This window comes from Uloborus diversus, chromosome 9, assembly GCF_026930045.1.
Source record: "Uloborus diversus isolate 005 chromosome 9, Udiv.v.3.1, whole genome shotgun sequence".
Classification (NCBI taxonomy): Eukaryota; Metazoa; Arthropoda; class Arachnida; order Araneae; family Uloboridae; genus Uloborus; species Uloborus diversus.
Window position 1 is genome coordinate 8,395,917 of NC_072739.1, and position 12,486 is coordinate 8,408,402.

At 36.9% G+C, this 12,486-nt stretch overlaps 1 protein-coding gene across 1 annotated transcript in view; it reads right to left on the minus strand.

The window, feature by feature from the left end:
* The window catches only part of LOC129229738 (neuron navigator 3-like), a 707,938-nt gene that overhangs the window by 382,185 nt on the left and 313,267 nt on the right, over positions 1–12,486 (minus strand). The window contains exon 7 of the mRNA XM_054864105.1: positions 10,648–10,651. Coding sequence (XP_054720080.1) covers positions 10,648–10,651 — 4 coding nt within the window. The remainder of the gene's footprint in view (positions 1–10,647; positions 10,652–12,486) is intronic.

Below are 12,486 nucleotides of genomic sequence, written 5' to 3' on the forward strand. Positions count from 1 at the left end.
AATGTTTAGGTACACATGAGATTTTGAGGGGAGGAGAATATTCAACCACGGATCCGCCATCCGCTTCTGCTATTGTCTGATCGTTTTTCCTGGAGCCTATTTTCAAGTTTAAGTAATATAAAACAATATCTTCCTGCTCTCTGTTCTAAAACCTTTTAGGGACACATGATATGTTGGGGGAACCGTGGATCCGCTTCTGTTATTTTCTAATCGCTTTTCCTGGAGCTTTTCTTCAAGCGAAAGTAAGAGTCAAGTTAAAGTATAAAGTAGAAGAATTTTCCTGCACTGTGTTGTAAATTTTTTTAGGTATATATGAGATGGGGGTGGGGCATTCCCTCAGTTCCCCTCCGTGGATCTGCTTCTGCTGTTGTCTAATTGTTTCTCCTGATGCCTTAGTTCATGTTCTAAAAAACGGAAAAAATTTCTGTACTCCTGTTTTCTGTATTGTTTTAGGTACACTTGGGATTGTTTTGAGACGGGGGGGGGGGGGGGCATTCTCACAGTTCTCCTATTTGAATCTGCTTTTGAAATTCTCTCCTCGCTTTTCCTGGCGCCTTTCTTGAAGTTCCAAGTTTTAAAAAACGGAAGAATTGAGCTGTGTTCAGTTCTGAAATTTTTCAGGTACATTTGGGATTTTGGAGGGGGAACGTTCCCCCAGTTCCCCTCCCGTGGATCCGCGCCTGGACGACAATCTATTACGATTTATCTTTCTTATTGTTGCATTAATAAAACTATTTTTATTCGCAAAAAAAAAAAAAAAAAAAAAAAATCAACACCTCTTGGAGCGATTGGAGTCAAAATTGAACCAAAGCCTGTTTACGTATGGATTCACATATATTCCAAATTTCAAACACAACGTAGCATTACTTCTTGAGATAGGGCACTCACAATGGAAAAAAAGAACGGGCGATTGCGCTACCCCCTTTTTAGCTGTTGACACCAAAATAAAATCAGCTCTTATACCCACTAAGGGCTATTTGTCAAAAATTTTTTGTTTGATTCCGTTCGTTATTTCTTGAGATGCAGCAGTCACAATTCACGACAAAAAACGTTCTATAACTCAACCCCCGTTTGAGCTATTGACACCAAAATTGAATCAGCACCTGCTCCAGTTAGGGGCAACATATGGACCAAATTTTGTTTGATTCCGCCAGTTACTTCCTGAGGAATAGCAATCACGCATAACTCAAAAAACGTCCCATTGCTCCATCCCCCCCTTGGAGGAATTCGCGCCAAAAACCAATGGGCACAAGTTCACATAGGGTCACATATGTGTACCAAATTTCGTTCAATTTCATGCGATAGTTTTTGCTGTAGAGCGGCCACAAAAAACTGGTCACACACAGACGTGACACACACACACACATATACACACACACAGACAGACAGACATTTTCCAAAAATAGTCGAAATGGACTCAGCACACCTCAAAACGTTCGAATCCGTCGAAATTCGAAAATTTGCACGAATCCAATACTTTCTTCTATATATTAGATATAGAAGAAAGTAAAAAGCAGCCGATTACTCTTTCGGGACAAAATGATTTACTTAGTGCAGAGTTTCGACATTACAAAAGGAGGACATAAGTAAGGAGTTGATTCTTTTCTGGCTTGCTTGCGAACTGTTATCAAGTGTTGCGTACTACTAAAGTTCTCTGATGGAGTTCTCAGAAGTTCCTTGACAACTTGAATTCAGCATTCGTCCTTCGAAATAAGATCAGTATTTCGGGATGGTTGCTATTGCCTTCCAATAACGTCCCAAAATAAGCTCTGTAGGAGAGCGATGAGGTGAGAGAGCTGACCAAGGAAGTGTGCAGGGCAATCTTAAAGGCATAAAAGCAATGTCCCTTCCGAACGAGAATTGTCTTGTTGATAAATAAGCCCGGATTGATGCAACAGAAATAGCAACGCACCTGGTTTCAAAACTTCATCTACAATCATCAAACAATATAAAACCGACGTTTTGCTATGGGTTTGTGAGACGTGGTAAAATCCCCCCATTTTCTTTGACGCCTCCACACACGTCTGCACTTGTCATCAGCACTAGTGTGGAAACGGGACTCGTCACGGAAGACTATACTAGCCCACCTAGCTCAGTTCCCTCTTTAAATATATGAACTGATCTATTTCGCTTTGCTTCATTCAGTTCCCTCCGTGTGCACTGACAAATTATATCAAACATTTAAAATTTAAAGAAAAAAAACCTGCACTGGACATCTTAATGAGTATACGTAATACCTAATGATCTGGACATCAGTAAACCTCAACTTAAAGTGTTAATTGCAAAAAACTTTTTCATTTTATGATAGCAAAAATTAATTTTGATAAACCACAAAATAAAACAATATGTGTACCAAATTTTAAAAGTGACTTATATTATTATTTTCCTTGATATTCAGAGCAATTTCACTCTGTCTTACATTCCCTTACTTATTTACTAATGCAGGGGTGTACACACGGAGGGGGGAGAAGGGACACCTGTTGGCCCGAGCCTGAAGAGGGCCCAATGTTTTTAAAACTAAAGGTGAAATATGCAAATACAGTGAAGCACCGTTTATACGATTCTCTTTTATACGTTTTTATCAATTATACGTTTTTAAAATTGGTCCCTGCAAAGTCTAATACATATTAACCTACACCTATTATACGTTTTTTTCATTTGTACGCTTTTTTCATACAGTCCCTTCAAAAACGTATAAACGGTGCTTCACTGTAAACAATACGGAGGGGCCCCGGAAAAGTCACTTCTGACGGGCCCCAAAATTTCTGTGCACGCCCCTGTATAATGTATAAGTATATGAACCATTGAGAAAGGTCACAACGAAAAGTACTCACAAAATTTACGTAAATATATTATAAATAGTTTTCATTATTTTATTTTATTTTATTTATTTTTGAATAATGAGTATTTTTTAACTCGACAAGTAAAATCTCTGATGACTGGTCATATTTATTCACGGACCGTTGGCAATGCGCTGGACTAATATTTAAAAATCCCTGAAACATACGATATGAACTTGCACAGGAAGTTCATCTTACTTTTAAAAACTTTGAAAAAATCCTCCCTTAAACCTTCCTATTTTGTTCACAGCTTCGGTATCCCGAATTACTTCCACCCACCGACACACGAAATCTGCGTCGCTTGCACAAAGTGCTTTTCCCGCGATTTTATGGGCCCGGTGAATCAAGTGTTGAATCATCAGCCACAAAGGGACTCTTACACGAGCGGTTCTGTTGAAACGTGCTTTCAGTGTCGCTATATTTGCGGAAACCCCACAGCGCTCACTTCACTTTCGAGCTCCCCTTCGGTTGTGTTTTGCTTGTTCACAACATCAAACAGGTATTAAAATTATTGTGTTTAAAGACAACCATAAAAATCGGAAATCCAGTTGTAACGGAGGACCTTTTTGAAAGTTTTGCATTAAATGTTGAGAAATTGAGTTCAAATTTTCAACGAAGTTTTTTTCTTTTTCAACACACTTTTATTAGCTTCATTTGTATGTTTGTGAGTAACTCTCCTCTGGACTAAGAGCTAGTGGCTTATTACTGTTAGTCAGGCGCGGATCCACGGGAGGGGAACTGGGGGAACGTTCCCCCTCCAAAATCCCAAGTGTACCTAACAATTTTCAAAAGAGAGTACGGGAAAATAATTCCGTTTTCCAAAACTTTAACTTTAACAAAAGGCGTCAGAAAAAGTGAGGAGAGAATTTCAAAAGCGGAGAGGAACTGCTGGAATGTCCCTCCCTCCCCACACAAGTGTGCCTAAAGCTGTTCAAAAAACAGAGTACAGAAAATTGTTTAAGTTTTTTAGAACGTGAACTAAGGCACCAGGAAAAGCAATTAGGCAACAACAGAAGTGGATCCACGGAGGGGAACTGGAAAAACGGTCTCCTCCCCCCAAAACCCCATATATACCTAAAAATTTTCACAACAGAGTGTAGGAAAATTCTTCTGTATTATAGAACTTAAATTTGAGGAAAGGCTCCAGAAAATTCGATCAAATAGCAGAGGCGGATCCCTGGAGGGGAACTGGGGGAACGTTCCCCTTCCTTTAAAATTTCATGTGTACTTAAAATTTTTCACAACATAGTACAGCGAAATTCTCCTGTTATATAGAACTTGAGCTTGAAGAAATGCGCAAGAAAAAGCGAGGAGAGAATTGCAAAAGCGGATCTAAAGAGGAGAACTGGGGAATGTTCCCTTCTTCCCTGCATTAAAAAAAAAAGGGATCCTAAAACTGTTCAGAAAACAGAATACAGGAAAAATGTTCCATTTATTAGAACTTTACAGAAGGCTCCAGGAAAAGCGATTAGACAAGAGCAAAAGTGAATCCAAGGAGGAGAACTGGGACAATGTTCTCCTCTCGCCAAAAATCCCACGTGTTCCTAAAAATTTTTAGAACAGAGTGCAGGAAAATTCTTCTGTTTTACAGAAATGGAACTTGAAGAAAGGAGCAGGGAAAAGTGAGGGGAGAATTGCAAAAGCGGGTTCAAAGAAAGCTTGGGGAACGTCCTTCTCCAAAACAAAATCCCAAGTGATCCTAAAACTGTTCAGAAACCAGAGTACAGGAAAAATTTTCCGTTTTTTAGAACTTGACAAAGGGCTCCAGGAAAAGCGATATGACAATAGCGGAAGTGGATCCACGGTGGGGATCTGGGGAAATGTTCTCCTTCCCCCAAAAACCACAAGTGTACCTAAAATTTTTTAAAACAGAGGAAAATTCTTCTGTTTTATAAAAATTGAACTTGAAGAAAGGCGCAAGGAAAAGCGAGGAGAGAATTGCAAAAGCGGACTCAAAGAGGGGAACTGGGGAATGTCCTTCTCCAAAACAAAAAAAATCTTAAGTAAACCTAAAACTGCAGAAAACAGAGTAAGAAAAAACCACCTGTAGTTGATACTTAAAGGATTAATTTTTGGTGTTAACATAGCTTAGAGGGAACTCATCCTAGGGGAAACTTTCAATAAGTTATAACTGCACCAACTAGTCCCCTATTAAAATGTAATTTGCTCCAGTTTTAAAAAATCGAAAATTCGAACCTGCATCAATGTTACAGAAAGATAGTTATATTATAGAAAAATACAAAAATTATATGCTTTCGTCACAGTTTATAAGCTATGCTAAGTTATAAGACTACGGAAAGTTAACTACATAAAAATTCGAATTCGGGGACTGAGAGTAAATCGATATGGTACAATACAGCTTTCCAGGTCGTAGTTCAATTTATCCACTTTAGGGCCATTTTAAATCTCCCAAATTTCTGCACTTGCTTTTTGTATCTATTTTCGAATAATCGTTCAAAATAAGACCCTTTGAACACAAACCTATTTAAACTGTATTTTGCATTTATTTGGTGAAGCGTTGATCATTGTATTTAACGCTTCTGCAATTCAGTGCGCTATCAGAGGTGGAAGCGGGAGGGGGAGGCACAGGGCGGCAGGACCCGTGATCCCCCAGAAGGCCGAGTAGAATGTTTTTGTAAAACATTTCTTACAATTAAAGAGAAAAATAGAACGCACCTTGGGAACAGTCTCCTTTTTTTAGTCGGTCTAAAAATAAGAAAGTCTTCATAATGCTATGCTTCGGAAGTCCGTTTCCTCCGCCAATACCTATAAAGCGCGTCTCAAATCTTGTTTTAAGGACTTCAATTTTGAAAAATTGCCAAACCCCTGACGTTACCAAATATGGTCCACAGTCATATTTTTAAGATGTCAATAACGAAAAATTTCTGGACAAGGGTCTGAATGCTCCTGTAGAAAATCTGAACATTAAAAAATTACAATTTTGAAAATTTTAATGGGGAGAGCGTTTAAATCCTTTATCACCGAATATTGCTTAAAAACTTCGTTTCCTAGGACTTCAATTTCGAAATATTTTTTGGGGAAAGCCCCAGAACCGTACTGTTCGAAGCATTGTCAAAGTTAGTCTGTAACTGCGTTTTTGGAAATTCAATTTCGAAAAATTTAGCGGAGGGATTATCGATTTAAATCTATTTAATAGAGTGTTGGATTCGGGGCCGGAGGGTCCTGGGTTCGAACCTCGATGGTCGAAGACCCACCGTCGTCATTAAAGGGGACTGGGCGACGTTAAATATGCTCGTGGTCTCAATGTCCTCCAAGTGAAACGATACCTCTGGGGGTGCTAGCACCAGGTAGCTATTAGCTCCTGGACTAGTTCTAAATTCTCATAAACTGTTCGATCCGGTGATGGTGCTGCCATCTATTGGTATATAAAATAATGGAGGCAAGGCACTTAGTATGCAGTCCTCGACATAAATACAGTTGTAATCAGTTGTGACTCTGAATAGGAAGAGGAATAGGAAATCTATTTTTAAAAAAATCGATGGGAGGCAGCCCCCTCCCCCAAAAAATCCCATCTCTTACCCTACCGTCAACAAATATCGCCTATAATCGCGTTTTTAAATCTTTAATTTCCGCAGACGGCCCCGAACCTTTCTTTCTCGTAACATCACCAGAGACCGTCTAAAACTGCGTTCTTAAGACTAAAATTTCAACATTTTTTTCCGGGGACGGCCCTCGGACCCCCTATTAGATAGTGAAAATTTTAACAGTGCCCCCTCTAAAACTTTTTCTGGTTGAGCCACTGCTGCAAATATTTCCTTTAAGCACTTAAAAATAGAAGAATGAATAAACTTTTAAAAATAATTATTTAAGAATTATACTTTTAGAATTTGTAAGGAATAAAACCTTTTAATAAGAAGCATTAAGCAGTAGATACGTTGTTAAACTCATACTTTATGGTTATTTTTAATGAGTAATTTCATATACCCCCTCCCCTCTCATAATCATACTTGCTAGAAAAGTTCCCCTCCCAAACCCGTAGTCTGGATCCGCCCCTGCTGTTAGTACATTCCACCACTTTATGAGCGTTCGTAGCCGAGCGGTCTAAGGCGCTGGTCTTCGCTGACATCCACCTCCGGGACTCATTGGGTGTGCGTTCTGATCCCATCTGCATCGAAATTAAATTTATAATCTTGCAACTCAATTTTCACCCACTTTTTGTGATCGGATTCTTTTAAAATTTGGAATGCAACCTCAGACTCGATGACAATGCAATATTCTATAATCAAATTAATTTATTAACGATAAGTTATTAGTTTATTCTAATTAACACGCGTTTATTAGCTTAACTTGTATGTTTGTGGGTCCAACATTCCCGTTAGACAAATAGCCAATAGCTTATTAGAATTACTTACAACGTACAAATCAGAGCTGCGGAGTGTAACAATGTTTGCACATGAATTTACCAGAAAGCATTCAAAATGTCTGATGCAAATGATGCAATAGAAGACTAAGATACATTCCATTATAAAAAAAATAGTTTAAAAAACTAAAAAAACACGCTTTTGTAGCAAAATGAACTAAAAAGTAAAAAATAAAATAATAGTTTAAAAGACTAAAAAAACACGCTTTAGTAAAGAAATAAACTAAAAAATTAAAAGTAATCTTTGGATAACAAGTATATAAAGTAATTGACCAAACACTTAATTTTACAATAATGAAAAAAAAGCGTGGGGGGCTTCTTATCAGTTGTCTTAAATTTCTTCCACTTGTTATCCATGCAAAAATGTAAATAGGCAGCCCTACATGCTTTTTTTTCATTACAGTAGAATTAAGTGTTTGGTCAATTACTTTATATATTTGTCATCCAAAAATTATTTTTAACTTTTTAGTTTGCTACTAAAGCGTGTTTTTTTAGTTTTTTTAAACTATTATTTTTTAATGTATGTATTCCCAATGAAAAATCAATTCGTAAACAATCGAATTAATTATATATTATTCGAATAATTTTTTAAGTTACACGACTTAATTTATGCTCAGATACAGTGGCCGCCGCTTATAAGAATCACATTTGTTCTAAACAGTTTTGATTTCACAAAGCGGCTAATTCAGTGAAGCTGGATTTTGTTCTGTTTTGGATGATTTGATTCATTAAAGCGGTTGATTCAATTCACTATGATTCAATTAACCGGCCTCCACTGTACTACAATAAAAGACCCGCTATCCGTCCTTTTTGTTTAAAATTGAACTCGTCGTTCGCACGCTATTCGGACAGCGTCGCTAAAATGAGTTGGTCAAAAACCTCAAAGAGGCTTGCCCAAAGGGAAATCACTGTGATTTCCCAAAAATTTCCTAATTTTGCAAATTTTGTCTGACGATTCGGCAAATGATCATCATTCGGCAGAATTTGGAGTTCCATTCGTCAAAATTTGCAGTTTCATTCAGGAAATTGATACTTTCCGCCCTCCCGTGAATTTAAGTTTGAGGTACCCCTGACCACAGAAATGAGCTGACAATTAAAAAATTCCATCAACTGCACAGGGCGTAGCAAGAAGTGGTTCATGAAATTTATTCATGTGGGAGAGGAGGTAGTAAAAGAAGCATTTCCATCGCAAGAAATAAAAAACTATGTTACCATTGAGAGAAAACACAGACACAGAGAGCTGTGAAAAAATGGTACAGTAAAACCTGTAAAGTTGACCACATCTGTAACTTGACCACCTGTCTATCTTGACCACCTGTCTATCTTGACCACTAATGAACTCCAAACTTGGTTCGGAGTATTGTAAAAAACCCTTTGTAAGTTGACCATTTGGTTTATTTTTTAAAATTTTATTTAACAAATTATTTTTTTTAATTTTTTTTATAGCTTTCCAAGAATATGTTTGATGCCAGACCAGCATTTTACCAACTAAATGAAACAGCAGCATAACTAAATCTTCTTTTGAGTTTAACCAAATGGGAAAACTACTAAGAACCCCTTTTATTCCCCAAACTTGTTTTTCTTTTGTTGTTTTAGTTGAGATTGCCTTTTGTACTCTCTGTTCAATGAAACATATGTCAATCGAAAAGTACCAAGTATTTTTTTTTTCCAGTTGCAATATTTTGTGGCAACAATGGAATTTTGCTAAAGAGTAAAGTTACTTGCATTGCAATATTTCTGGTGCAATTGATTAAGAGATATGACATCTTCATTTTCAACTGCCTTTTTGAACTAGGAGAGTCCAGCTTGTTGCTCTTTGTGTTATAGTTTTACATAAAATGGCTTCAAAAAGAAAGTTAGTTGAACTTGAGATTGATAAAAAGTATGAAACGTTAAAGTTTATTGAAAAGGGAGAAATCCAGAGAAAATTAGCTGGGACACATATGGAATTTCCAAAACTAGTCTAATAAGTGCACCAAACTTCAATAAGGAGTTATTTTGTTGAAAAGTAGATCATCATGGGGTTATAAATGTATATCAGAAAAAAATAAAGCAAAAAATTTGTAATTTTTGATTAGCTATGAATTTTTAGGAACTATTAATATCAAATGAGTAACTTCTCATAAAAAATAAGACTTTTTTTTTTGATCAATTTCCTGCAATTTTAAATTTGCATGACATATTATACGTCATTCTGGAAAAATAACCTCTAAAAATATTTGAATAACATTTCAAATTATTGTTTAAAAGTAATGTTAAACAATGAAAGTGAGTTGAACGGAAAGAGTAAGTGTCAATTAGTCAAAAAATGAATACATGGTGCAAGAAATGACCAAAAAAAAAAAAAAGAAAAGAAAAGAAAATCATGACTTCCTTTATAAGTTGACCACCTGTCTAAGTTGGCCACCAAAGTACAGCACCGCAAGTGGTCAACTTACACAGGTTTCACTGTATCATAGCACTGTTGTGGTAGAATAGAAAACGTAAAAAGTATAAAATCAAATAATAAACAGAAAGGTAAATATTATTTAACATTCCGGAAAGTTTATTTTTTCTTCAGGTCAGTGACTTAATTCGAGCTCGCCACGCGTCAAACAAATCCATCAAGAGACCCAAGGTAGAGAGAGAGATAAGGTTGTCAGGCTGAGGTGTCGTGTGGGGTTTTGAGAGGCTTGTTATGAGAGTGATTCCTTGCCTGATATAAGAAACGCCCCAACACTTATAGCGTGCAAAAAATAAGAAAAAAAAATTGAGATTGAAATCTGGCCGTATTCTTTTTGCTCGGAAGTTGAGCGTGTGTTGAGAAAACAAATCTATTCTGGGTGTGTTGCCTCGTCACGTGACAGGGCATGAAATTTGGTCGTTTTTATTCGAAAGAACGTTCTGTAGATGACACCTGTCCGGAGTTCAACGTCTTGTTTGCGAGATTTAAAAGCAGGGCTTCATTGTAACAGAGTTGTTGTCTCATTTCGTCTTATCTGTGATACTAAGAAAAAAACCTTTTTGATGCATTTTTGTTTTTCTTGACCTCTGTTTCGCGACGAAAACGAAACTCAAGACGGCTGTAATCAGATATCAAGTGAGGTAGTGGAGAACCTAAGGGATGGAAGTCGACATTTTGAAGTTTTAAGTAAAACGCGTTTAAAGATCAGATCCTAGGTAGACTTTCATTGAATTTTTTTCTAAATCAAGCTGTACACCGGAACCTAACAGGGCTACTAGTACTATATCTCGCCCCAAGATATAAGAGATCATCTACCATTTGTACTGGTCATCTTGAAATTTTTAATTTGGCCGCTTGCATCCCTTTGCTTCTCACTACCTCAAATCTAAGTTAATATACTATTTGGCTATATTTGCCACGTGTTTGGGAAAAAAACGCAAGAATTCTTTTATCCAAAAATGATTTTTGTGAATAAATCTAACGGTCCTAAGATTGATTTTAAATGTCTCTGGAAAGGCATTGGATGAATCGAAAAGCAAGTTTTCTTTCCTAAGACGAAAACAAAACTAAAAATGGCAATAATAAGAAGTCAAACCAAAAGTAATGTAGAAGCTCTGGGTTTTTCTCCACGTGTTCAGAAGTGAAAGCTTGAATTTTTTGATATAAAAGTAATTTTGCCAAACTCTCTTTGGTGAATAACTCTAACGGCAATCCTACGATGGATTGGAATGAATCGAAAAGCGAATTTACATTCTAACGACTGAAGCGGGAAGCAAAATGGCTGTTATCAGAAGTCGAACCAAAATTAATTTAGAAGCTCTGGGTTTGTTTTCACTTGTTTAGAAGTGAAAGCTTGACTTTTTTTTTAAATCTAAAAGTAACTTTACCAAACCTTTTTGGTAGATAAATCTAACGGAGTAAAGTGAGTTTGCATTCCAGCGACTAAAGCGGAAAATAAAATGGCTGTAATCAGAAGTCAAACCAAAAATTAATGTAGAAGCTCTGGGCTTTGTTTCCACATGTTTAGAAGTGAAAATTTGACTTTTTTAATCTAAAAGTAATTTTGCTAAACCGTTTTGGTGAATAAATCGAACGGCAATCCTACGATCGTAATTTCGAATGAATCGAAAAGATAGTTTACATTCCAACGACTAAAACGGAACTCGAAATGGCAGTAATCAGAAATCAAATTTAAATTAATATTTGGTCATATTTGCCACGTGTTTGGAAAGAAACGATATAATTCTTTTTTTTTCAAAAGTGATTTTTGTGAATAAATCTAACTGCAGTCCTAAGATTGATTTCAAAAATCTCTGAAAAGGCATTGGTTGAATTGAAAAGCGAGTTTCCTTCCCATAGGGACGAAAACGAAACTAAAAGAGGCAATAATCAGAAGTAAAACCAAAATTAATTTAGAAGGTCTGGGTTTTTCTCCACGTGTTCAGAAGTGAAAGCTTGACTTTTTTGATATCAATGAAATTTTGACAAACTTCTGTTGTGAATAAATCTAACGGCAATCGTACGATCAATTGGAATGAGTCGAAAACCGAGTTTACGTTCCAACGGCTAAAACGGAACTCAAAATGGCAGTAATCAGAAATGAAATCTAAATTAATATAGAACCTCTGGCCATAGTCGTCACGTGACTTCTGCTCCCCCTTTCCTGTTTCGGGAGGATACATTACCTCTTGCCCCTCAGTTCTCATTTACACAATTCATTGAACTCCGCGCAGATAAACACGGGTACGGACAGAGGGCCTTTTCCTCTCTCCCTATATCAGAGCAGGGATGCTTTGACCTATCGACCCCAATCGAAAGTGTTCCGTCATCCCCTTTGTTCTCACCCTTTGTGTGTTCGATGACCCAAATGGACTTTTCCATCCAATTTAAAACCGCGGAGGGGGGTCTCGGTCTTATCTACTGCGGGAGGATCGGATATTTTCAGTGGGAAGCATATGAAAGAGTGCGAAATATGAGGGCGATTCTATCAGAGAGGGTTCTCTCACAAACATTAAGAGTAACTTTGAATTGTGGGGTTAACTTTAAACCACTTCATATTTTTTAATATACTAGCTGCGTTGCCTGGCTTTGAACGATCTACCCCGAAAATATAAGTTATGCCAAGTGACGCGTGTCCAAAAATCACGCTTGTACAAAAAAAACCCAAAAAATCAGTAAAATTGTGCAGTAGATTGTGAAAAAATAACCAAAAAGTAAACATTTTAAAGCCCCCGATTACAGAAAAAGCTTTCAAAGCAAAAGCCAGACTTTTATTTGTTCCTATTCGAGAAAAAAATGGCAACAAATCTTTCATTTAATGA